We start from the raw sequence: 26,794 nt of genomic DNA on the forward strand, positions 1-26,794 counted from the left end.
TAATAAGTCTCGTTTAGTTCTTGTAATACTTCACCACTAAAATAACAAGCAATTCCAATCATAATTGGTTGAAATAAGGGACAGACCTAACAATTAAAAAATTACACTAAATTAGAAATACTGCCAAAAATATATTTTTAAAATAAAGGGATCAAAGTGTAAAAAAATCACAAGTTGCTCTCTCACTTGCTATTTCCCTCTCTCTGCCTTACTATCTTGCTATAATGAATTGGGAGGTAGAATTTCAACTGTTATAGTAGCAACCAATATGTCCTCCTCCCCAGTCCGCGCATGGATTTGTCCACCTCTCCAGTCCGTGCACCGATCGATTCGCTTATCCAGCCCACGCACCGAATCGATGAGCATACCTAGTTGGCGAGCCTATCTGGATCCGTGCGCGTTCCCAGTCCACAAACATGGTAAGAATTGAATTCCAGCATATAGGGTGATATTTATTTATTTTGGAATTATTTGAGTGGTAAAAAAAAATAGTGAATTCACCAAGAGACTTGATGAACTTGAGAACATCCTAGTTCTACTTAAAAATAAAAAATAAAATAAATGTTGGCCATAAAAAGTTTGGGAACCGCAATGTTGTAGTTCACAAAATTTACTAATTTAAGGACCATTGTGAGTAATTTACCGAATTCATGGCTGAAGCCAGCTTGGGAAGAGCAGCCGGCGCTGCGACTGCGGCCCTATCCATCTCTATCATCTCCTACTTTATCTTTTTCAGCGAGAAGTCGAAGCTTAATCGATGGAAGAAAACTAGCTTAAGCCAGGAAACGAATGGAGGCAAAAGAAAGAGAGGTCTCGTCGAAGCTATAGGCAACACACCTCTTATTCGCATCAATAGCCTTTCTGATGCCACTGGATGTGAGGTTCAATGGCGTACACTAATACTGAAATAGTGATATTCTCTTTGTTTGGTACTTGGTAGAAACTAGCGTCTGTAGTTTACTTATCGGTATCAGAAGAAATAGAAAAGAGGACAAATATCCAAGTGATAGTGGAGATTTATTGGTGCTTCAATTATATATTTATTATTTATTTCAATTTTTTTTTTTGTAGATTCTAGGGAAAGCAGAATTTCTTAATCCTGGAGGCAGTGTGAAAGACCGCGTAGCTGTTAAAATCATTCAAGAGGTAGCTTGTATGTTTTCTCGTAGGGTCTTTACTTTTTCATTTTTAAATAGGGAAATAAGGTCTTCAAAGAGCTAAAATTATTGCTACTGAACCCATATGGGTGGTTATTTGGGTTCTATCGAATTTACTTGTTTTAATTTATTCCTGTTGCAGATGAATTCACAAAGCACACCTTGTGCACCTCTCTTTAATTCTAGCAAAGTACTGAAACTAAAATTGGGTTTTTCTGAATAGGCACTAGAAAATGGAGATCTGGTAGAGGGGGGAGTAGTGACAGAAGGAAGTGCCGGTAGCACAGCTATTAGCCTAGCAACTGTGGCACCAGCATTTGGTTGCAGATGCCATGTTGTCATTCCTGACGATGCTGCTATTGAGAAGGTTTTTTTTTTTTTCAGTACATATTTTACCATAAACTTATCCATGAACATGATGACCTTTATATGTGCATATATAGATATATCCAACATACAATTCTAGTAAAAATGTAAGAAGTGTATTGAGTAAAACTTTTTGTAGTGTTGTTTTTTACCCATGCACAGCATGCCTGAAAAAAATGTAAAATAAAAATATCAAACGGAAAAAAAGAAAAAACGGTGCTGTACCAGTCATAAATAGTAATCCTTAAAATATTATATAAACCTACAATGAGCATGATTCTCTTTTGTATTTTTTTTTTGAAGAAGCTTTTACATCGTTAAACTGGCATAACTTGATTTCTTGATTATTTGTGTGTAGTCTCAAATACTGGAAGCCCTTGGAGCTGTAGTAGAAAGAGTGAGGCCTGTTTCCATCACACACAGGGACCATTTTGTAAATGTTGCAAAGAGGAGAGCCTTAGAAGCAAACATAGCAAAAGTGGACGCCACTGTTCAAATAAATGGCCATGTATCCCATAAAGGACACAACGACGAAACCTCTAGGATTAATTCACGAGGTGGCTACTTTGCTGATCAATTTGAAAATCTAGCTAATTACCGGGCCCATTATGATTGGACAGGACCTGAGATATGGAAACAGACTAAAGGAAAGATCGATGCCTTTGTTGCTGCGGCTGGTACTGGTGGTACCATTGCTGGGGTCTCACGGTTTCTCAAGGTTGTTACATACTTCTCGGATAAGGTTCTATCATGTATTTATATAAGATAGAGGGAGCACACTTTGAATTAAGTCGATTAATGTGTAGGTCAATTTGGTCCCTGAGCCATCCTATAGAGGATCATTATGAGTTTGGTCCGCTTCAGGTCGCTGATCTTTAGGTCAGGTCTTGTTGAGTTTCAGATTAGTCAGTTTTTGGGTCAATCAGGTGTGGGTCAAGTTGATCTTGAATCAGATGGATTTTATGATCCAATTTATTCTATGAAAGAACTGATTTTGAATTTCAATTCTGTTTGTGTGTGCACTTGTGTGTTTTTCTCATTTATATATAGACTTGACCAGAGCAGTTTTTTTTGGGTTGGATTTGAAATGGCTGTTTTTGCGGGTTCAACTTGATTACTGGTAAAAAAAGGGTTATAGTTTGATTGGGTTGCAGGTTATTTGTTTAAAGCAATATTCCACTTATTAGGTTTTGGACATAGTAAAAAGACAGTTTTTTTATTATTTTTTTTTTCCATTTCTAACAAATATTAGTAAATTTGCATCATAGTAAAACAAGAGTTTTCTTCTTTGATATTTAGGAGAAAAATAAGAGTATAAAATGCTTCCTGATAGACCCACCAGGGTCAGGTTTGTTCAACAAGGTAACAAGAGGTGTCATGTACACCAAAGAGGAGGCTGAAGGGAAGAGACTGAAGAACCCTTTCGACACAATAACGGAAGGAATAGGCATAAATAGAATTACCAAAAATTTTATGATGGCTGAGTTGGATGGAGCTTACCGTGGTACCGACCAAGAAGCTGTCGAAATGTCTAGGTCAGTCTTGATCTTTTGGCTTAGGTCAACAAGTTATCTTTGAGACCTGTGCATAGTGCACCTTTTTTGTTTACTTCAATTACTTTTGGGAAGATGGGCCGAGTGCTTGTCATTGGCATCATGCTTTTAATGTGCTTTTCTACTATTACATTGTGATTGATGATCGATAAAAAAAGTTTTGTGCAAATTTGATCAACAGGTTTCTTTTGAGGAATGATGGCTTGTTTGTAGGGAGCTCATCAGCAATGAACTGTGTTGGTGCAGTGAGAGTTGCGAGAGATTTGGGTCCCGGCCACACAATTGTCACAATTTTATGTGACAGTGGTATGCGGCATCTTAGCAAGTTTTTCAATAATCAGTACTTGGCCGAGCACGGGTTAACCCCTACAGCTACTGGCTTGGAATTCCTTTTGACCCTAAAGTAGTGTTTAATCTTGTCATTTTTTGTTTCATTATCATCCTATTTTTTTTTTAGAAACTTTTACCAGTATCATGTGATTCAATATTTCAGTTTTCAGTATCCATAGATTTTATTCTAGGATTAGAAGACAGTTAACATGTAGTCCCTTATTTGTCTGCTACATCAAGAGAAAAAAATTGTGTAACTTGCTGTGCCCATTCACTATATTATACATTGTACTTGCACCCAAAAATGGATATATAGACGGTGTAATTGTCTAAAAGGTTGTTGACATAGTATTCTGGAGAGATTTATATTCATGTACCTGGTACGCATTTAGAAAAAACTAGGGAAATTTTTTTTTTATGCCACTCCAAAACATTGAAATTAGGTTTTTGCCACCCTAAAACTTGAAATTAGTTTTTTGCCACTCCAAAAACAATCAAATTATAAAATTGTCCTATTTATACAACTGATATACATATTTGATTAAAATTATTCTGAAAAGTGTTATATAAAAAATGTATTTTTGTATTTCCAATTTTACCCTTCCTTCAATTAAACAAAACAGAGAAAATTAAAATGGATTCTCCAGTCACTCTCTCCCTCTCCCTCCCGTAATCCCTAGCAATTAAGTCAGAAAAGCTTCCTCTCGCGATCTCTCTCTCTCACTCGCCGAGCACCTCAACCAAGTCGGAAAAGTTGACAATCGCGATCTCTCTCTCTCACTCGCCGAGCACCTCAACCAAATCCAGCTCACATCTGTTTCTCCCTCTCCCATCCAGTCCCCTTCCTCTCGCCGTCTGAATTTTTTCTAAATATACTTGCCGTCTGAATTTTCTCCAAATATTTAGTACTTTTCTTGAACTACACCATTACCATCAGCAATTTCCAGAGTAATATTGCTAGCATAGGCCGCGTTTCTGTTTACTGATATGTTTTGTAGTCGGTACTGGTACAGTACCTGTCTGTTGTCGGTACTGGTACAACAGACACTAGGTACTGGTACGGTATGTTTTGTATTCTGTTTTCCTAAGCTCACCCAATTCTGCACTATCCAATTTTAGTACAGGAAATGATTGCTGTTATTTAAAAGAAAATGATTGTTGTTATTGAATTTTTCTATTTAAAAGAACAAGTGCAATGCCTCGGTTCCTTTTTTTAATCCCTACTAGCTGTATGCTACAAACATTTTGTTAGTTAGCTCTACACGTGATTATTAATCGCAATTTAGTAGTATTATCTCTCGATATTTTCTAAAATTTACTTTCTTTTGATACTTTGGAAAGATAATTGGTATTGCCCTGTTATTCTGGTACAAGGGATATTTTTTTCTGATGCTGTTATTGCTGGTATTAAAATAGACATACAGATCCATAGTACTCAGAAAAAGCCTGCAAGCGCTCATTAAAAAAAAAAAATTGCACAAGGATCTGTTCCTTTTTTGTTTTGCATATAGAAGCGTGACTACAAGAGCCACCTGTTTTGATTTCAGCTTGTAAAAACAAACGCATACAAACCCACAATCCTGAATGTTCACACAATGTAGCAACCAGTACCAAACCTCTGAAACCCAAACCATACTGGTAGCTTAACCCTTACTAGTTACAACCTAGGAAGGCACGAGGCATCAAAAACAGAAAACTGCAACCACCATGACATATAAGCACCAAATATAAAAGCAAGTCTACAGAGCATGGAAATAAGTGAACCAAGTGGTAGACTATTAGAAAAGAAGATAAAACATAACAGTATTTAAAGCAACCAACAAGCACACAATAAATTGAAAAGAAGAAAAATCACAACAGTATTTAAAACAACCTACAAGCACACAGACTCGTTAAATTTACACCTTCATTAATAGTTTGGGGGTGTTTATCAATGTGTTCAATTTTAATCATGCAGCCATTGCCATATGCTACAGGCAATGGTACCACCTGTCACGTAAGAGAAAGTGGACACTTGAATGAACCAAAGACCAGAATAATTTACCAGCAAGCTCCTCAGAAGTGATCTTATTATTTTTTTTATCGCATTTCCCATAACAGACAGCACAGAACAAAAGTTACGTCGTGTTCATTTATGACTATATTGTAGCAAGTCTAAATTCTGAATGAAAATAAATGTCAATAAAAGAAATATAAACACTAATGCATCATGATAGCAGTTAGCTTTAAAAAAAAATTAAAGACACTTCAAGAATCTATAGAGCTCTATTGCAGTAAAGTAAATTTAGACAAAATTCAATTATCCAAACCAAAGTCTACAAAGTAAGACATGGAGCATTTAAACCAAAGGTCCTCTATTTTAGTATTGCAATACAAATGACTCACCTCAGCTAGACAAGGAAAAAAAAATGTATTAAACAACAGACACCAACTCATACTTCTTTGTGCCTTCGATCCATGACTTAGCTCCCACATCAGTTGTCAGAAGCCACCCAATCTTACCTGGCATCTCATGAAAGGGTGCATTCATCTCTGCTAGCCTCTCTTTTAACACTGAAATCAATGTCTTCCCCTCGTAAATGTGCTTACCGTGCCCACTTTGTATCCCCAATATAGGTGGCAATTTCTCTCCTTTTTCTAATGCCTCTGACACGTCATTTATCCACACATCCAGGGCTGTCAATGCAGCTCCATGTGAAAGTCCCTTGGCTTTCAAAATCCATTGCCTTTCCTGTTTCTCTTGGAGATTATTATATATCTCTGATTTAACTGCAAGATCAAAGAGCTCACAGGCCTGATCTTTCTGCTCAAAATTTATGCAAATGTCAATCAAACAGTTACAATAAGGTTTCTTAACATCTTCGTCGAGACTGTCTAATAGTTCCATTGCCCTCTCCCGAACTATTTGAACTGAAGAATTTTTATCTAGTATTAATTTGACAAATGAAGCCAAACTAGGATTGATACTATCAAAGCAGTTAATAATCTTTCCCAATTCCTCTGATGGGGTCATTGTGGCAACATTAAGGAGGCAACCGCAAAACCTGTCATCAGGTTCGACTTCAAACTCAGGTAGCACACCAACAGTTCGCACCACATTGTCGGTTTGTTTAGCTCTTCCATAGCACTGAATTAGTGAGGTGAAAACAAAGATAGTGGGTTTGTGACCCACTTCCAGCATCTCACTGAACATCTGCTCTGCCTCTGAAACCTGTCCACTACAGGAGTATGCAGTTATCATGGAAGAATAGCTCCAGCTATCTGGTCTAGAACCTTCTGGAAGCTTCTTCATTTCATCAAAAATCTCCTCTGCCTCCGTAATTAAACCAATATCAGCACACATTGATAGTAGCATATTGTACAATACCACATTTAACTCCATACCTTCCTCCTTCATTTTCTGGTACACAAATAGAGCATCTTTCGAGTACCGGGCCTTGCTATATGCCCGTAAAAGCACATTATATGTATAATTATCTGGTGCCACCCCATTGTTACACATTTCAGTAAAAATAGTTTTGACTTGCCATGGCCTCCCAGCCTTGTGCATGGCATTTAACAATACATTATATGTCGCTAGATTTGGATGCACTCCACGTGCTTTCATTTCCTCAAACAAATTCAAGGCGCCGTCAAAATTACCGGTCCCAGCATAGATAGTAATCATGGAACCAAAAGCACCCTCAAATAACTGGCCTTTCTTAGTGCGGGCCTGGTTGAACAGTTCCAGGGCCTTGTCTGACTGGTCTGCACGCCAGTATGCCATGATCATTGCAGAGGTGGTGAACTTACTGGGCTTGCACTGAAAAGCCGGCATTTTCTCAAACCATTCTATGGCCTTGTCTGGGAGATTCAACTGCCGGGCACAACTGATGATTGTGGTGAAGGTAATGTGATCAGGTTTGACACCTGATGCGAGCATCAATTCCCATAGCGATTCGATCAGGGCCCAGTTCTTGGCTTTTCTCAGTACTTTCAACGTCACATTGTAGAGGACTACCTGTGAAATTATAAATACGGCGTGTATAATGTATCTCCATAATTTCAAATTTCAATCCATTTAGGTAAATCAAAAAGTAAAATTAAGATCATAACCGTACCTCTTTGCTGAACTGGATACTGGCAAGGAACCACCTAAGGGTAAAAATTGCATTCTCAGCACATGACATGTTGTTAAGTACTAAAACTGCATCGCCCTCAGATATGGGGAAAGTTTGTGAAGAGAGGATAGTGGAGACAGCTTGCTCGGACCGCTCAGCTTTATCAAGAGATGAAGCAAGGCCAGTAAGCCGGACAAGGCGTGCGTCAGGCGGATGTGCCATTGTGAGGATAGTTTCTTTGGATCGTTTGCTGTTTGGGTTTATCCAAATGGAGCTTGTGGGTTGTGACCTGGGTGAACCGACGTAGTTTTGAGCGTGCTGTTGATCTGAAGAGGCAGCGGTTTGTGGTTCGGAGAGAGATACTTGAAAGGGATAGAGACTGGGTCTCTTGTGCTTGAATCGGGGGATGACAGAGGAAGAAATGGCAGCGCTGGCGGTGGTGGCTGCTTTGTTCTTCCATTGGAGAGAGGAGGAGAGCGGGAAGAACTGGGAAGCCGCAGCCATGGATGGAATAGACTCTCCTCACGCGCACCCTATCTGTTGCGAGTTATCCTCTCGCTTTGGCGCTTGTAAGTTGTAAGTAGCCAAGTAGGGATGCAAACGGATCGGATACGGATCGGACAGTGGTCAACTCATATCTGTATCCATATTTTTTTTCTTTTTTTCCGGATACAGATACGGGTCGAATATTAATCAGATATAGATATGAATTGGATATTAAACAGATACGAATACAGATTGGATATTATCGGATACGAATACGGATATAATTCAGATTCTTAATTTAAAATATATATAAAATTAATTTATTATGTAATTACAAAATATATATCTATTTAACTAAAATTCATCATCAACTTAACAGATCACATCTTTTGAATAAAATCAGTAAGAATAAGAGAGACCATTTAACACATAATTGAGACAGAAAATTCAATTTAAAAGGCCGTGTGGTACGATCCCATATTTTCAAAGCACTAGAGATTTTTCTAGAAATTTGGGTTGGGGACCATTATCATATTCTTATAATCCCCTTTTATCTTGATGGATACAAATCAATGCCTCTATTTTAAAAATAAATAAATCAAGAGGAGGGTTCAAATGCCTTCATTTTTTGTGTCTCCATTTTTAAAAACTTAAATAATTCAAAGTTTAAAACTTAAACGTTAAAATAAAACCGTTAGATGTAATCTATGTTATTTTCTCTATGTACCCATAAAAAATTATCACATTTTGATTTTGCTTTTATATGAATCAATAAGTTCAAAAATCAACGTCTAGAAATTATCCACATTTGTATACATTTTTACAATCTTAAGATGATAATCAAAACAAAGTTGAAATGCCATAATTTTTTACATGTGCATAGATAAAATGATATAGTTCATATCCAACGGTTTTATTTTGAATTTTAAGATTTAAATTTTGAGTTATTAAAGTTTTTAAAAATAGAGACATGATGAAGACACAAAAAATGGAGGCATTTGAACCCTCCTCATAAATCAATAAAAGCCTCTGACCCATGTGCAAAAGAAAGGAAATAAATCTGCTACGATCCTAAAAGGGATTGTAGGGTCCTACGATTCAAAATCCAACCTTTTATTTGGTTTGAGATTCGTGCATAAAAAACAACTTTTATGGAGATTCGTAATACTTAAAAAATGAAAGGTTGAATTTGGAATCGTAGGACCCTACAATCCCTTAGGATCGTAGCAAATTTATTTTCGCAAAAGAAACAATGTTAGAGTGACAGCTGTAGGACATTCTTTCATTTTTTTTAATATTCAAATCAAACAGAAAAGTTGAAACGGCAAAAAAAATGAAACCACAGGAAACATAAAATCGGATATTCGAAAATTATAACATGCGGATACGAATAATTATCCGTATCTATATCCGCTTCTCAGATTAAACCCGAATCTGTATCTGTATCCGCAAATTATCTGTGTCTGATTATCTGAATCCGAAAAATCCGGATACGGATACGGTCGGGTAATATCCGACCCATTTGCACCCCTGTAAGTTGCAAACCCCTGTTTATTTTATTTATTTCATGGGCCAGACCAAAAAGGTTTTGGGTTTTTTATTTGGTAAATCATGGGCCAAACAAAAAGGTTTTGGGCCAGAATAAGTGTAATGTCATCTCTAAATAAAAAAAAATGAGCCCAGCTAAACTGTGGTTTGATCCAAAATTCGAAATTCGCCCCGCTTTCCGATAAGGTCTGTTTTTGACTTTTTGTTTTCTATTATGTTCTCTGTACTATAACCAAACCCATAAACTAGAACTTCAATTTCTGAGAAAAAATCTAAAAACAACCCGGGTAAGCCAATGTGTAAAATAAATGTGCCAGAAAGCAAAATGCAGCAGCCTGCTATTCTGCTAGCTCCCTAATATTACAGGATCCCATTATTGCTGGAAAATTGAATAAGGTTTTAATTGTTCGATTGCAGGTCGAACAGTTTCGTTTTGATACTATTTTGTTTTAGGTTTTTCTATTTCAATTGATGTGCAGCCATATATTTATATGAGATGATTTTGATCTGTCAGATGTAGATGAACTTTTTTCTGAACCATATTATTCAGTCTGATCTTGGTCGGATAGTAAGACTGCTTTTCAGAAGAAATTGTTCTGTTCTCAAGTTTTAAAGCAAAACATGAGATGCTGATCTAACTGCCCACAATTGACTGTTGGTCTAATTATTCTAAAATTAATATATATTTACTGAAAATAAAACCTTCAATAGAATTATAAAAAGTAAAAATTAGAAAAAATTGGTCATGTGAAATCCTTCTCTCTCTTTTGATGAAAGTGGGCATACCCACCGATTTTATTTGAAACCACCAAAGATTGTTAATTTGACCATAACTCCAAACCACTGGAGTTTAAGTCAGATAGTTACATGAAATCCTTCTCTTTTGAATTGATTGTATCAGTAGAAAAGTGCAATTATCATTTTTCATTTATTTTCAAGTTTATAAATACTAAAAAAAATGTTGCTGCTTGTTTAAGTATTGCGGATGTGCTATTAAGTAAAAAATTTGCGTGTAGCTCCTTATTTCAATGTCTATTGATTTTTTGGATCTTAGACTGGTTGGTTGAATCTGTCTTATAGAAAATCGAGGACCTAAATGGCGAAATTGGTTTACATTTTAAGGGTTATTTGTGTAATATGCTCCTAACGGTTGTCTGGTTTGACTAATTGATGTAAGTCTACATTAACTTTAGGTTAAGCAAGAATGTTGCTAATCTTGTTGGTCCTAGATTTTGGCCCACTAATATTGTGCTACACTGACGGTCCGCAAATAATTAGCTTGGACCTCCTCTACATCCTCTACATCCTTTGAGATATCTCAAAGTGTTTTTTTTAAAAAAAATTTCAACCGTTCAAAAGTACATTCTGCACGAATCTCAAAGCAAAATAATTCTGCCCCGCTGCCCTATTCCTGAATGGACACTGTACACGTAGGTCACGCAAAAGTTGAGATATCTCAAACGATACGCACTAGAGGATCTACATCCTTGAAACTATTATAATTTCAAATCTAATGTAGCAGTTTCTAAATCTAGTTTCAGAGATGTAAGAGAGTTTCTTATTTAGAAACTATGTAGTAAAATTTATTATTAAGAAAATATTTATAAACTCCAAGCTGGCTAAATGTTGGCTCAAATTATTTTTCATTTTTAATTTATTGCTGACGTGCCTTAATAGAAACTCTAAAATTAATTTCAGAGATATGAGAATTAGAAATTTTAGAGACCTTAATTTCTAAAAATTGGTTAATAGTTATTTAAAAACTCAGTTGAGTTGATGGGATGTAGATGCTAATACCCTTGCAAATTGTAAAAAATATATACAATCTGCAGAAATGAAAATTATCATAAATGCTATTTATCACCAAAAAAATTATTGCATGACTCAGAAAAAATGTTCAGACATCCAATTATTCATATTATTTTGAGTAAGAAACATGAGACAACCTCCAATTTTATTACAAGCAATTGGTGACAAGGGTTTGAAGGGTTTGGTTTGAGTAAGAAACATGAGTCAAAGCTCTTATTTTATAACCACAATTGGTTACAATGGTTTGAAGGATTTTGAGAACCCTTCGGTGGGTTTTAAGGGGAGGAGAGGAAGAGAAAGAAATAACTATTCGTATTGTTTGTTCATATATATATTATATAATTAGGATAACTGCTTAAAAATATAGAGGAAATCAATGAGATGAGATTTCTTTAAATAAAAGACATATATATATGAAGCACGGACATTGTCATTTTGTAGAAGTGTAAGAAATTGTGACATAACACTGTTTGTCGGCTTGTACAAATTGTGATGCACACTTGACCTGCTCCATCCCCAATGCCAAATTTCCAACTTATAAACTAGTGGTGGAATATATTTCTATACATTGGATGGGCATGCCAGAATGTAACAAACTACAGTGTTATTCATACTTTCAGGCCTGCCAAATGAGAAATGTGACACCAAATTGTAAAGCTCCCTCATGTTTAGTAAACGATAGGTACCTCCTTGTTTGCTTCAATATTGAGTTGTTTGGCAACAATTGACAATGTTTGCTAATCTCCAAGAAACGATGAAGACTATCCACCTGCCATATCGTTTTATGCTATTATTATGTACATCTACATAAGGACGTAAAATTAGGTGAAATTGGGGATAATCTAATATTATATAGATAATGATCAAGATAAATCTGAGAAGGGTTGTCAATTTAGCTCCATTCCAGGTTCCAGCCCTAATTCTGTTAAATGTCCCGCTTCAATTTAAAGAAGATTCACGTTTCATAAATACAACGCTTTCAAAAAATGGCTATTATTCGGATTCAAATCTGCTCCTTTTTCTTAAGAAAATGAGCACCCTCCTATTCTTCCATCCGGGCCATTCAAAATCGATCACACGGCTTCAATTACTTTTTTCTTTTAAATCAATATAATCTATTAAAACGAATTAGATGTAATTAAAGCTATGTGATCGATTTTGAATAGTCCAGATGGAAGAATAGAAAGGTCAGATTTGAATCTGCTATTCTTCAGTTGGTATAACCTCACATCGAACTATCAAATCATTCCAAAATTTCCACTGAAATTGATATGTACAAATTCAAATTTGTCTTCAATTATTTAATTAGATACATTGTTCTCATAAAGCTCACACAATGGAAAACAATGGAAAAATAGTAAACCACTTGTTTATTCATATAACAATTTACACAATTACAAAACCGATACAGATACCAATCACAACATAAAAACATATAACACTTAAATTAAGACGATAATACAAGGATAGTTGTTGTTTCATGAGAATTACACAAGCATAATAAGCAAGAGGTGTTCACCCCTTTTGGCAGGCTAGCTGAATTATATATTACGGTACACAATAGGAAGCAATTATGATTTTTGGTTCTTCATAATCTCTGCATAAACACACAATGTGGTTACATGATGCTACAAGGCGGCGCCGTGGATTCACATATGATATTGCGTGGCTGACTTGACTCGCAATTACCCCATTGTGGACGACCCCAAGGACTGGGCCCACTGCCCCAACCGGGACCGCACATTCCGGGCGAACACTCTACCCCACAAGAGCAACACCTGAAACTGTTGGACCAGGGTGTGAAGCATGGGCAAGGACGAGGACAACAAACCACTAGTGGTGGCCTTGGACACACCGGCGGCATTGGTGGACATGGACACACCGGCGGCATTGGTGGACATGGACACACCGGCGGCTTTGGTGGCTGTGGACACACCGGCGGCTTTGGTGGCTGTGGACACACCGGCGGCTTTGGTGGCTGTGGACACACCGGCGGCTTTGGTCGCTCTGGACACACCGGTGTCTTTGGTGGCTCTGGACACACTGGCTTCTTTTCGCAGTCGCAGTCGCATTTGCATTTGCATTTGCAGTCGCATTTGCGTTTGCATTTGCATAAGATTTTTTTCTTACATTCTGTCCAGCATTTCTCCTCACATTCTTTCTTGCATTTTTCGGTGCATTCTCTTATTTTCTCGTATTTTTCCAAGCACTTCTTCATGAATTTTTCCTTGCATTCATCTGGCGGTGGTTTAGGCTTGGGTGGTTCCCTGATGTCTATGCTATTGATTATTTTAGGAAACTTGCAAAGCAGCTTTCTTTTGAGTTGCTCCGGATCAAAAGGGCCAGATACCAGAACAACATTATTCTTGTCCTCATAGACAATTGCCACAATGCGATTGCACCGTTCACCTAATTAACGAGAAAAAAATTACAAGAACATATGTGGTTATTGATATAATTGTACATGAAAAATTTAGCAAAGATTTTGAACAATTCTCTCATATGTTATTGTACGTTGCAACTGGCAGAGATATTCCTGGATTGCGTGTCGACAACGGCAACAACTTAGGTCCACACTAATAGCAAGTGTATACACCTACAATTAATGAGATTCATTATACGATTAAATTTGAAGTAATTGAAATAGCTTAATTACTAGCTAACAGAATGGAAATGGAATTTTTGAAATGAATTTAACGCTAACCTTGTCTCCCATTGTTAGCTACATAGGGGTTGGAATGACGGACCTCTTGTTTTAGTGATTCAGTAAGAGCTGCAAGGGTTCTATTTAAACTGACCTAGGTATTCCCAGTATCCAATTAGACACAGACATCTGTCTTCTTCTTCTTCTTTTTTTTTTTTTTTTCTGATAACTTGTTTTATCACTTTTCGTTTTGTTAATCCTTTTATTTTGTGGTCTTGAAGTGGTAGTACAGGAGTTGGGTCTTGTTCTTTACTGAACCTAGCTAGGATAAGGCACGTTCCTATTGATATCTCTTAATAACGAGGGGAAGGATAATATCAAGCCATATCAATTTATTTATTTATTAAAATAATAATTTTGTTAACTTCGATATCTTTTTTTTTTCTAGAATCTTTTGTCAGAATTAAATTTTTATCTCATTTTAAAAAGAGATTAAAGAAACATGATATATACTCGTCATATATATCATCTGCAGGACTTATAAATTTATAATAATTTCTTTCAAACATTGTTTATATTAGTTATATATCCTGCTTGTTGTTTTCAACTGGATATACCTAGTGTTTGGTAAATGCCTCCGGGGGCTCAACCCGAACCAGTCTGCCCGTGCCCGTGCCCAGACCGGACCATCCCCGTGCCACGGGTATGCACGGGTACACGGGCACGGGTATTAAACGGACCGGACCCGGTTTTTTGAAAAAAAGAAACCGTGAGAACCCGGACCCCCATACCCTTGAACCCATACCCGTGAGTCCGTGCCCGTGAACCCGTGACATTTTTTTTTTTTACTTTTGATTTAAAATTCAAATTTTAAACCAAAAGACGCCCCCCCCCCCCCCCCCCCCCCCCCCCCCCCAGCCCCATTTCCCCCATTCCCTACTCGGATCCAGCCCTACCCGTTTTTTTTTAAGTACTGTTTTTTTTATTTCTGTTTTTTAAATTCTGTTTTTTAAATTCTGTTTTTTTATTTCTGTTTTAAAATTCTGTTTTAAAAATTCTGTTTTAAAAATTCTGTTTTTTATTTCTGTTTTTTAAATTCTGTTTTTTTATTTCTGTTTTTAATTTCTATTTTTTAAATTCTGTTTTTTTTTTTATTTCTGTTTTGTAAGTTATGCTTTTTTTTTATTTCTGTTTTTTAAAGAGAGATTATATTTCTCTTCTTTTTCCTATATTGTACAACCTTTTCTCAACTGAATATGTTGTATATTATTCTTAATTACTTTGCTAATGTGAACTAACCTAACAGTAGATACTTCCCTTAAAAAAATTATGGTTGGGAGATTCCTTGACAACATATTAATTTGACAATGTTCACAATTATAGAATATTATTTATAGTTTTCAAATCTGACAAATACAATATAATATGTACTTAATACATATCACATATATGAAAAATGATGAAATTTAATATAAGTTTTGCAGCTCATCAAATAAATATAAAATTAACAATGATTCATATATATATATATATATGAAGATTTATTGAGGTGATTTCAAATGATAATGAAATAGGAGTAAAGCTAAGGTGTGATGTGCTCACCAAGAGAATTTGGTGAGCACAACTCCAAAAGTTTATCGGATCGACTTTAAACGCCGAATCCAAACCGTTGAAATCCATGTGATTCATGAGTGATGCATGTGCATGTAAAATTTTGAAAATTTCGAGTTCATTTGCTACACGGTCAAGCGGTCAAATAATGAACATTTTATTAAGTTAATTTATAAGTTGTTTTATATAGTCAATTTGTATTATTTCTTTGACCACTTGACTGTGTAGCAAATAAACTCGAAACTTTCAAAATTTTGCATGCACATGCATCACTCATGAAACACATGGATTTCAACGGTTTAGATGTGACGTTTGAAGTCGATCCGATGAACTTTTGGAGTTGTGCTCACCAAACTCTTTTTGTGAGCACATCACACCCTAGCTTTACTCATGAAATAGTATATAAATTGATATACTAGTAATCTATAATGAAAATAGCATGTTAACTTATTCTATTTTTTTTTTTGTTATCTGATTTAAGATAGTGTTGTTAAGAATATTGTCAAGATAAACCGTTGTTAGTGGATATCCACCTTTAATTTTTTTTTTAATTTGATATTATTTGTAATAAGTTAGAATTGTGGTCTTTGTTGTAATTGAAAGATATGCAAAGTCTTTGTCAAATATTTCAAAAATTGAATACCTTTGGAAAATTAATGCTCTGTGGATTAGGCTTTGCTTGGGTTATATGTATGATACTTATTTGAGAGATTCAAACAGATCAAGTCTGCTTATTTAAATAAAACAACATCCAATTTCATATCCTATTATTAAGGAATAATGATGAATATATAATTGTTAGTGTGCTATTTATTAATATTATTTGAAGCTACATATAAAATGTGAGTTAGTGTACCTATTTATATTAGTTGAAACTACAGATAAAATGTTAGAAGATCCGTAGTGTTATTTAAATTAATCAACACTAAAGGGACCTTGTAAACTCGCATCTGGAATTTCCAAGACAATCAAATGCATCTCAAGTATTACTGGATACCAACTACCTCAAGTAACAAACTGAGATGCATTATCAACTACTGGCAGGGGTTACAACGACGGCAGCAAAGCAGCCATTGATTACACCAATTACAAAATAAAATAAAAAATTGAGCTTATATACAAATTCTAATTAATAAGATTACTGTAAAACTAGAGCAACAAGCGCAGTATGAAGCTACTAAAACTTCAAACTTAATTTCTAAAAAACTGACTAGAGTCATTTCTACACTGTGTGGCACCACACTGTCATCAGAAAAAAAGAAAAAAAAAACCAGAAAAAAAAACCGGATCCGGACCCGGACCAGACCGAACCGCCCGGCTCCCCGTACCAGGACCGTCCTGCCCCCGAACCCGTGACGGGCACGGGTATTAAACGGGCAGGGCAGGATTTTTGAAAAAAAAACCCGTGATGTCCGGCCCGTTGTACCCGTGTGCCCGTGACACCCGTGACCGTGGCTATCCATGCCCATGCGTGGGTTTTGCCCGGACCGTTTACCAAACACTAGATATACCCATAGTAACAAATGAAAAATTCGGGTTCGGTTCGGCAGAGTCAAAAATTCGTGATTCGGGTATAATTCGGGAATAATTCGGAATTGTACATTTGAATTCAGACCGCAAATCTTTGTCTGAAACAGAATTCTGATAAAAAAAATTTAGATCCAAACTCAAAATTTGAGTTACTTTAGGCATCTCGACTCCAATTTAGTATCAACCTGTCAATCATGGGCTGCCACGTGCCATTTGAGTTTGAAACTGTGGATTGATGCATAAAGTTTAAATCAAAAAATTTAGTGGAAACTACGTGTCACCTTTACAGTGGACAAGAGTTTGGTCCTACCATGTGCATTGAGATGAGAAAATGAGGAATGGGAAACACCTGTCGTCTCTACAGCAGACAACAAATTTTTTTCTCTCGATAGAAGCGACGGATTTTTGTGAAGAAAACGCGTATAAAACGGTAAATTCGTTAAATTCGCGAATAATTCGCGAATTAACTGTTTAATACGCGAATTGATTCGTTGATGGCTAAAAAACGTTTAATTCGCGAATTATTCGCGAATTAAACGCGAATGCTGTTGCTATGGATATACCTCATATATATTCATGTCTGTAGCTATATTAATTATTGCAATGTTGAGCCCGGATTGAGTAAGCTATTTTATTATTGTCGCTACTATCTTTAAAAATTTGAAGATTCAGTTTTATCATGGATATTCAGCAATCCACTTCAAAATTTGCATTTAATTTTCATAATCAACAGCAGTTTAACTCAAATTTACATGACTTTTTTGCATTTTCTACAAACTCATTTAATATGCTATTGGAGCTGCCTGCTTGTTAACCAGGGGCAAACCATGTTGGGAATTATAAAGGCCAAACAATTACGTCTTATTTAGAAATCAAACACTTATATCTCATTTAAGGGTTAAACACTTATACTCCGAGGAAGAAGAAACAATCCCCACTTTAACCTAAGGGGCCGTCCTATGCAAGACTCAAAATATAAAGTGCAGAATACAATACCTGATTCCATGTCATTTTTTATGGAATATCCAAAGCCTATGGAGGAGCAGCAACCGTCTCCGTGAGCGCGAGACAAGACTCTAGATGTCTAGTTTTTCTTCTTGCCCTTTTGGTTGAATCGTGAATTAAGTATTCCAAAGCAACAAGATTCGCCTTTGAGAAATTCTCTTCAAATTTGAATTTCTCTTCTCAATTCTTTAATGGTGGAAGAAGGGAGAATGCACTCAAAATTATGTATAAAATAACCTCTCTTCAGAATTCTAAGTTGAGTTGGTTATCTTGTGCCCTGGGGACCCATCCTTATATAGGTTTACACATCTGGCAGCGTGAGTGCAGGTGCACTGGGTTGAGATGCGCCCAAACAACTGCTTTTCTCTCAGCCCTGAATTTTGTCTAAGTCCTGAGTGCGTCCGCACTGGACTCCAGTGCGTCCGCATTAGGCTCGGACTTTTCTGCATTTTTGCACTGAACTTCAGAAAATCATCTAAGTCCTGAGTGCGTTTGCATTAGGCTCAAACTTTTTCCTGTGTTGTCCTGAAGTTCCCCAAAAAAATGGCTAAGTACTGAGTGCGTCCGCACTCAGGGTCAAAAATAGTAGTTTTCTTAATTGCAAATCTCAGAATCAGTCCATCAATGATTTGATCTTTGCCTAAATTGTTCTACACATTTATGGACCACATCCTATTGAATACATAGATTGTCTAATATATTAATTCCATATTATATCACTTTAATTGTGACAATCATTTATGGCAGTAACCAATTCATAATTATATTACATATATGCTCAACGTTGGATTAAGATCCAACAGACCAAAGTGGAGCCAAGGGGGCAACTTAATTCCCTCTTGATTTTTTGAAAATGTACGAAGATCTATAGGTCCGGACTAGGGCTGCTAATGATTAAGGTTCGGTTCAAACTCGGTTCGGTTCAATGAGAGAAGCAACATGATTCGGCTCTAACTCGGCTTGATTTTGACTCTAACTTGGCTCAATTTTGTAAAAAAAAAAAAACTTGGCTTGTCTCAGCTCATGTAAACACTTGACTCGACTCGACTCGGTTTGCGAGCTCATAAGCCGGCTCATATTTTAACTTATTTTCCTAGATTTATTTTTATTGTTAAAGTAAGCGACTATTAATGTAGATTAACAATTATATTTCATAGCTTAGCACTGCATGACATGCAGATTATCCTAAGATCAACAGTTAATTATATTTAGACTGACAATTCATAATCCTTAAATTAATATATGATATTTGTTCTAATAAACTATTTTTTTTTCGCAACACTCCATAATTAATCCTATTTGCGAAAACATGATATTTTTGGTGTTTTAAGTATATATTATGATAGTATTCTCGATGTTATTTTTATCTATAGTATTAAATGAAAAAATAAATTAAACCCAAAACATCAAATCGTCAATATTCACGAATTTAGTGTAAATGTCATGGTACTCGAAGTACTGAGTTTAGCGTTTAGTTTGGCCGAAACGCTAGCCTCTCGCTGTAGACTAACAGAGCGTCGTCTGTTTCTGAAGCTGCAACGTCTCATAAACGAGGCGAGTTAGGCAAACGATTGAATCAGCTTATGTTATAATTAATGAGCCGCATTGAGAGTTTTTTCTCCGCGAGTATTCCGTTTCGAGAACCAGCTACAGTTTCGTACGTAACCTTAAAATCTACAACCTACATCTACTTTAACATAAAATAAAAAATATCATTCAAATTAAAAAAAATAATATTAATTTATCTAGCTACCCATTCCTTTCACTTATTCAAAATAAGTAAAAATATGAGCCGGCTTGCGAGCTCGCGAGTCGAGCCAAGTTCAACTTTTTCTTTCAAAATCGAGCCGAGTCGAGTTCGGACTTTTTTCAGTTTCGAGTCTAATTCGTTATAAAATATTAAGCCACTCAACTCATTAATTTGCGAGCCGGCTCGACTCATTAGCAGCCCTAGTCCGGACCAACTTTGTCTCTATGTGAAATTTTTGTTATCTCCTCTAAAATTCTGATATGTAATTTGAATTAAATTAGAATAAATTACTTAAATTGCAGTCTGGCTAATGCTTAGCTATATAACAGATAAGGGCACCTATAATTTCGTTACACTACAAAAATTTGTCACTATTTGTAAGGTTAAAAGATATACAATGTATTATTTCAACATTAAGAGTATTTATTTTTAGTAAAGGTTGGAATTCAAGCATCTAATTAACTATTTAATATTCACAAAAGATTGTTTCTCAAACATCAAGAGTATTGCACAACAACTGAAAATAATTCTCACCATTGAACCCTGGAAATTCATTGTTTGGTGTATACTGCTCTTGGTGCCTCCAAGGAGGAAGAGTCTTGATGCATCAAGGTTGTTGGTTGGATCATGTGGAGTTGTAGGGTTAATATGATTAGAGCGGAGTAAGTTCAATATTTCTTTGAGTTCGATGGGTTCCAAGTTTGTTGGATTCGTTTTAAAATTCTTGCACACGAAAATTGAAACAGAAATGCACAAATATTAAAGTGAAGTGCACATATTTTAAAACAAATCAGAGAAATTTGGAGCCTGTTAAATCTAAAATAGGTCCGATACTTATAATATGACAAATCGGTGGTGGTGGTATAATTACTCAGGGCATGTTCGTTTGTCATCGGATTACATGGGATAGGATTTGATGGAAATGAAAATCTACTACTTTGAAATGTGGAGTTGTACGGATTGATTGCGGAAATGTGTTAAAATGAGTGTTTGGTTGTACTGTGGAATTAGTTGCGGAAAATCTTTATTTAATATAAAACATGTAATTTTATTTAATTATTCATCTATATTTTTTTTTTGCAAACTATTATTCATCTATTTAAAATAAGAAAAAAGTATATATGGCAAAAACTTGTATTTATTGGACATTAGATGGATATTTATTAGGTATTTAAGAAAAAATATTCGACAACCAATCAACATTGACTTAATTTTTATATAGAAGATTAGTTAATATTAGGTATTAAGAAAAAAAATGGAATCAACATTAAATTAAAGAATAATTATTTCAATCCCCACACTCCAGTACCCGGATTATACTCCCATCTCTTAAACAGATTTTAACTTCCCATAAACTAACTTAACTAACTAATTTAATTAAAGTTATTCAAAACACTAGTATAAATACTTGGAAGATAATAAATTAATGCTTGCTAATTAAGTATTAATACTTGCATGTATAACTATATGGAGAGACCACTCAAACTACATGGGGGAGAAGAATCATACACGTTTTTAGAGGTGGATTTTTTTTTTCAATATCTTCCACATTTCTCACGTTCTATGAGAAATTTTGCGAATCTAAAACTACGAATGTATTCTACTCAATTTTATCTTTCAAATGAGATCCATGATGACGTACTTTCGGATTCATCGTCACACAAGTATTTATACTTCATTGTGCAAGTATTTATACTGCATCATACAAGTATTTATACCTATACTTGTAAATATTTATCCCCAATCGTGGACCCCGCATCTCCGCATCACATTTCCCTAATCGTCCCTGCGTCAACCTTTCTCTAACAAAAATAGTTGACCACATAGGTATAAATACTTCAATGCATAAATATAAATACTTGTAATACTTGATATTAATACTTTTAAATGTCAGCAGTGTCATATGTGAAAAATACTATGTATAAATACTTAAATGACGAGGTATAAATACTTATGTAATGACGAGCTCGAAAGTATGTTATCATGGATCTCATTTGAAAGATAAAATTGTGTAGAAGACGTTCGTGATTTTAGATTCGCAAAATTCCTTATAGATCATGAGAAATGTGGACGAGATTGAACAAATAAAATTGGGGGGATATATAATACTTTTCAATTAAATGAAAAAATAATTAGTTCTGAAAAAAAAAATCTGCCAAAATGATAAAAGATATTAACTTAGATCTTGAAACGGTCAAAACTAAATAGATTTGGATTTATATTAGTAAAAATATTAACTTAGATTTAGATTTGAGATATAGTTTATACTGTACTAAAATATTTTCAAATAAAGTAAATAAAGATGTGTATGAAGCAATGTTGTAAATAACGACATACGGTCGTCAGATGAATATGGTACTGCCAAGCGATTAATCAAAAATAATTAAGAATAATTGATCATAATTGGCCGATAAATTGAGAAAATTTATGACATTTAGTTACCGTCAATGATTAATCGGCTTAAATAGACGTTTTTTACGACACTGGTATAAAGTAATAAAAAATAAAGTAAATAAGGATGTATAAAGTAGGAGAGAAGGAGAGAATCTCTTTTGCGAGGAAATAGTGGAGTGACACACGAGCGAAAGAGATTGGAAAAACCATTGTCTCTGACACATCATTTATCCACGCATCCAGGGCTGTCAATGCAGCTCCATGTGAAAGTCCCTTGGCTTTCAAAATCCATTGCCTTTCCTGTTTCTCTTGGAGATTATTATATATCTCTGATTTAACTGGAAGATCGAAGAGCTCACAGGCCTGATCTTTCTGCTCAAAATTTATGCAAATGTCAATCAAACAGTTACAATAAGGTTTCTTAACATCTTCGTTGAGGGAAGCAAATCTGCTGCGATCCTACAGGATCGCAGGGTCCTGCGATTCCAATTTCAACCCTTCATTTATTACAATATACAAATTTTAAAAAGAGAGAGTTTTTGTGCACGGATCTCAAAATATATGAACGGTTGAGATTAGAATCGCAGGACCTGCGATGCTGTAGGATCATAGCAGATTTATTTCCCTTCGTTGAGACTGTCTAATAGTTCCAATGCCCTCTCCCAAACTATTTGAACCGAAGAATTTTTATCTAGCAGTAATTTGACAAATGAACACAGTAGGATTGATACTATCAAAGCAGTTAATAATCTTTCCCAATTCCTCTGATGGGGTCATTGTGGCAACATTAAGGAGGCAACCACAAAACCTGTCATCAGGTTCGACTTCGAACTCAGGTAGCATACCAACAGTTCGCACCACGTTGTCAGTTTGTATAGCTCTGCCATAACACTGAATTAGTGAGGTGAAAACAAAGATAGTGGGTTTGTAACCCATACCCAGCATCTCACTGAACATCTGCTCTACCTCTGAAACCTGTCCACTATAGGAGTATGCAGTTAATCATGGAAGAATAGCTCCAGCTATCTGGTCTAGAACCTTCTGGAAGCTTCTTCATTTCATCAAAAATCTCCTCTGCCTCCGTAATTAAACCAATATTAGCACACATTGATAGTAGCATATTGTACAATACCACATTTAACTCCATACCTTCCTCCTCCATTTTCTGGTACACAAATAGAGCATTTTTCTAGTACCGGGCCTTGCTATATGCCCGTAAAAGAACATTATATGTATAATTATCTGCTGCCACCCCGTTGTTACACATTTCAGTAAAAATAGTTTTGACTTGCCATGGTCTCCCAGCTTTGTGAATGGCATTTAACAATACATTATATGTTACTAGATTTGGATGTACTCCACGTGCTTTCATTTCCTCAAACAATACATTATATGTCGCTAGATTTGGAGAGCGGAAAGAACTGGGAAGCCGCAGCCATGTATGTAGGGGTGTAAACGGATCGGATATTATCCAATTTTATAAGGGATCTGAATTCGAAAAATTACCTAAATTATCTGATCCGTATCCGTATCCGTATCCTTATCTGTATCCGAAAAATTATAACGGATACGGTAAGAGTTTTAACTATCCATATCCGACCGTTTACACTTTTAAACAACAACAAATGTGTTATATTTTCTTAAATTGATTTATAAAATTGCATTTTGTACCAATAATTTATTAAATTGCATATATATAGATATATAGTTTGATGAACAATATAACACTATGACATAATTAGTGATTAATATTATAATAATATAATAGATGTTTTGTAATCAACAAGTTAATTATGAAAAATATCCGTATCCGTCCAATGTCCAATCCGTATCCATAACATTTAATATCCGATCCGTATTCGTATCTGTATCTGTATCCATATCCGTATCTGTATCCGTATCCGTATCTGTATCCGTATCCGTATCTGAAAAATTATAACAGATACGAATACAGTAAGACCACTATCCGATCCGTTACATCCGTATCCCTTACCGTATCTGACCATTTACCCCCCTACTTGGATGGGAGAGACTCTCCTCACGCGCACCTTATCTATTGCTAGTTATCCTCTTGCTTTGGGCTTGTAAGTTGTAAGTTGCAAACCCCTGTACCCTGTTTATTTTATTTATTTCATGGGCCAGACCAAAAATGTTTTGGGTTTTTGATTTGGGATTTCATGGACCAGACCAAAAAGGTTTTAGGTCAGAGTAAGTGTAATGCCCTCTCTAAATAAAAAAAAACGAGCCCAGCTAAACATAAGTGTGATGTCCTCTCTACATAAGTGTAAAAATAAGTTTGCCTAAATACCTTCTCTTCAAATTTTTTGACAAAATAACCTTTTAGGACCCACTAATGTTAAAATTTTCCTTCCCTTAGTTTTACACCCATTATTTTTTCTCTCTTGAGATTAATGGTGCATTGGAATTTTACTTCTTCATAGATTGAAATATATGAATTTTCTTTTATGACATATAAGTGCAAACTTATCACTTATTATACATACAAAATAACTGATATATTGTGGTGCCTTTTTATATTCCAAATATGAACAAAATAATTTCATCACAACCGGAACTAAACAGTATGTTAATTTGATCTCAGCTGGACGGAAAGTCCCTACACTTCATTAGAATTTTGCTATGTTTGCAATTTTTTTGCAAAAAAATGCAATCCTTTTATTTTATATCTGTTTTTAATGCAAAAAAATGCTATGTTTGCAATAATATTAGTTTATGAGTACCTAATTCATAATTTTTTGTGTGTAGAAAATATTTGAAAAGATGAAAGAGAAACAAAAAAGTACCTGCAAATTTTTATGAATAGAAAGATCAGTAAGAATTCTATTGATTCAAAGTTTAAATTAGTTTGAATCGGTAGAAACAAGTTGTTTTTTTTATGTTTTCTCTTTTAAAATATAAAAAAATTAGAAAAATAGATTGAGTCTTTCTAATATATTTAAATTTGAAGATACTTTATCTAGTTTTTTGAGAAAAAAATCATATTTTAGTAAAGAATTTAAATTAAACAAAATAAAAAAAAATCTTATTTAGATCAGTAAGAATTTTACCAATTCATATTTATTTTTAACTTTTAGATCGGTAAAGTTCCTACTGATCTTTCTATTCATAAAAATTTATAGGTATTTTTTTTGTTTCTGTTTCTTATATTTTTAATATTTTGACAGACAAAAAAATTCTCATTCACTTGGATATGGAAATAATAACAAAAAATGTTGAGAAAAATTGTCTCCGTTTATTTACAAAATTATTAGTGTATGTGAGAATTTTTTTGCAAAAATATTTTTTATTCATTTCATTAAAAACAGACATAAAATAAAATGATAGCATTTTTTGCAAAAAATTGCAAACATAGTAAAATTCTAATGAAGCGTAGGGACTTTCCATCCAGCTGAGACCAAATTAACATATTGTTTAGTTCCGGCTACGATGAAATGTTTTGTTCATATCTGGAATGTAAAAAGGCCCCACAATTTAATTATTTTGTATGTATAATAAGTGATAAGTTTGCACTTATATGTCATAAAAGAAAATTCATATACTTCAATCTATGAAGAAGTAATTCCAATGCACCATTAACGAGTTTGGCTAGTATAACATTAGTGTTATTTCAACCTATATAACACCAACTCCAAAACCAATCAAATCGACTTGAAACGGTAAATCCAAACCGTTCAAACCGATCTACTTCATTAGTTGTCTATTTACATGCAAAATTTATAACTTTTCGAATTTATTTAGTATTAAGTCAAGCGGTCAAATGTGTGAGTTTTTAAGTTAATTTTAATACATTCATTTTTCAATATTTTTACCGCTTGATTTGATACTAAAATAACTCGAAAATATAAAAAAAATTGTATGTAAACGCATCACTCATAATGTAAATCGGTTTGAACGGTTTGGATTAGTCGTTCGAAGTCGATTTGATAGATTTTAGAGTTGATGTTATATAGGCTAAAATGACACTAATGTTATATTTGCCAAACTCACCATTAACCTCAAGAGAGAGAAAAAAGAATGGGTGTAAAACTAAGGAAAGAAAAATTTTAACATTAGTGGGTCCCGAAGGTTATTTTGTCAAAGAATTTGGAGAAAATATATTTTAACAAACTTTTTTCAAAAGTAGGTCATTTTGTAAAATTTTCCGATTCTAAATCCAAACATTTTATTTTTGGTTTTGTACGAATCTCCACAGAAGTTGTTTTTGATGCACGAATCTCAAAACAAATGAAAGGTTGGATTTAGAATCGTAGGACCCTACAATCCCATTTAGGATCGTAGCAAATTTATTTCCAGCCAATGTGTAAAACAAAAGTGCCAGAAAGCAAACTGCAACAGCCTGATATTCTGCTAGCCCCCTAAAATCCCAGGATTCCATTATTGCTAGAAAATTGTGTAAGGCTTTAATTATTATTCGATTGGAACAGTTTCGTTTTGATACTATTTTGTTTTAGGTTTTTCTATTTCAATTGATGTGCAGCCATATGTTATAT

At 34.9% G+C, this 26,794-nt stretch overlaps 3 protein-coding genes across 4 annotated transcripts; 1 reads left to right on the forward strand and 2 right to left on the reverse strand.

Annotated features, from left to right (window-relative positions):
• Positions 1-609: 609 nt before the first annotated feature.
• Positions 610-3,662, forward strand: LOC144558914 (Pyridoxal-5'-phosphate-dependent enzyme family protein). Of its 2 annotated transcripts, none has more exons than XM_078307783.1 (6): positions 610-881; positions 1,072-1,146; positions 1,381-1,524; positions 1,882-2,241; positions 2,823-3,058; positions 3,258-3,662. In XM_078307783.1, exons 1-6 carry the CDS (start codon positions 651-653, stop codon positions 3,481-3,483), a joined length of 1,272 nt encoding a protein of 423 aa, XP_078163909.1. In that variant the 5' UTR covers positions 610-650; the 3' UTR covers positions 3,484-3,662. The 2 variants fall into 2 exon arrangements, with proteins under 2 accessions (XP_078163909.1, XP_078163910.1); XM_078307784.1 differs by having other exon boundaries at positions 734-876.
• A 2,027-nt stretch (positions 3,663-5,689) lies between these two features.
• Positions 5,690-8,063, reverse strand: SVR7 (pentatricopeptide (PPR) repeat-containing protein). The gene is made up of 2 exons (XM_078307785.1): positions 7,507-8,063; positions 5,690-7,406 (listed from the first exon to the last, which is right to left on the reverse strand). The coding sequence occupies exons 1-2, from the start codon at positions 8,008-8,010 to the stop codon at positions 5,820-5,822; spliced, it is 2,091 nt and encodes a 696-aa protein (XP_078163911.1). The 5' UTR covers positions 8,011-8,063; the 3' UTR covers positions 5,690-5,819.
• A 4,904-nt stretch (positions 8,064-12,967) lies between these two features.
• LOC144559947 (uncharacterized) lies at positions 12,968-14,180 on the reverse strand. The gene is made up of 3 exons (XM_078309114.1): positions 14,054-14,180; positions 13,864-13,945; positions 12,968-13,758 (listed from the first exon to the last, which is right to left on the reverse strand). The coding sequence occupies exons 1-3, from the start codon at positions 14,063-14,065 to the stop codon at positions 12,968-12,970; spliced, it is 885 nt and encodes a 294-aa protein (XP_078165240.1). The 5' UTR covers positions 14,066-14,180.
• Positions 14,181-26,794: the final 12,614 nt, after the last annotated feature.

This window comes from Carex rostrata, chromosome 9 (genome assembly GCF_964058835.1).
Source record: "Carex rostrata chromosome 9, lpCarRost1.2, whole genome shotgun sequence".
Classification (NCBI taxonomy): domain Eukaryota; kingdom Viridiplantae; phylum Streptophyta; class Magnoliopsida; order Poales; family Cyperaceae; genus Carex; species Carex rostrata.

What these genes read in the sequence shown, in the direction of transcription:
- LOC144558914 (XM_078307783.1), top strand. Translation starts at nt 651, where the DNA reads ATGGCTGAAGCCAGCTTGGGAAGAGCAGCCGGCGCTGCGACTGCGGCC. An exon ending in CTGATGCCACTGGATGTGAG is followed by an intron (nt 882 to 1,071) that starts GTTCAATGGCGT and finishes TTTTTTTTGTAG; the next exon opens with ATTCTAGGGAAAGCAGAATT. An exon ending in GGGTCTCACGGTTTCTCAAG is followed by an intron (nt 2,242 to 2,822) that starts GTTGTTACATAC and finishes TTTGATATTTAG; the next exon opens with GAGAAAAATAAGAGTATAAA.
- LOC144559947 (XM_078309114.1), bottom strand. An exon ending in ATATCTCTGCCAGTTGCAAC is followed by an intron (nt 13,759 to 13,863) that starts GTACAATAACAT and finishes CTCGTTAATTAG; the next exon opens with GTGAACGGTGCAATCGCATT.
- SVR7 (XM_078307785.1), bottom strand. Translation starts at nt 8,010, where the DNA reads ATGGCTGCGGCTTCCCAGTTCTTCCCGCTCTCCTCCTCTCTCCAATGG. An exon ending in GTATCCAGTTCAGCAAAGAG is followed by an intron (nt 7,407 to 7,506) that starts GTACGGTTATGA and finishes ATAATTTCACAG; the next exon opens with GTAGTCCTCTACAATGTGAC.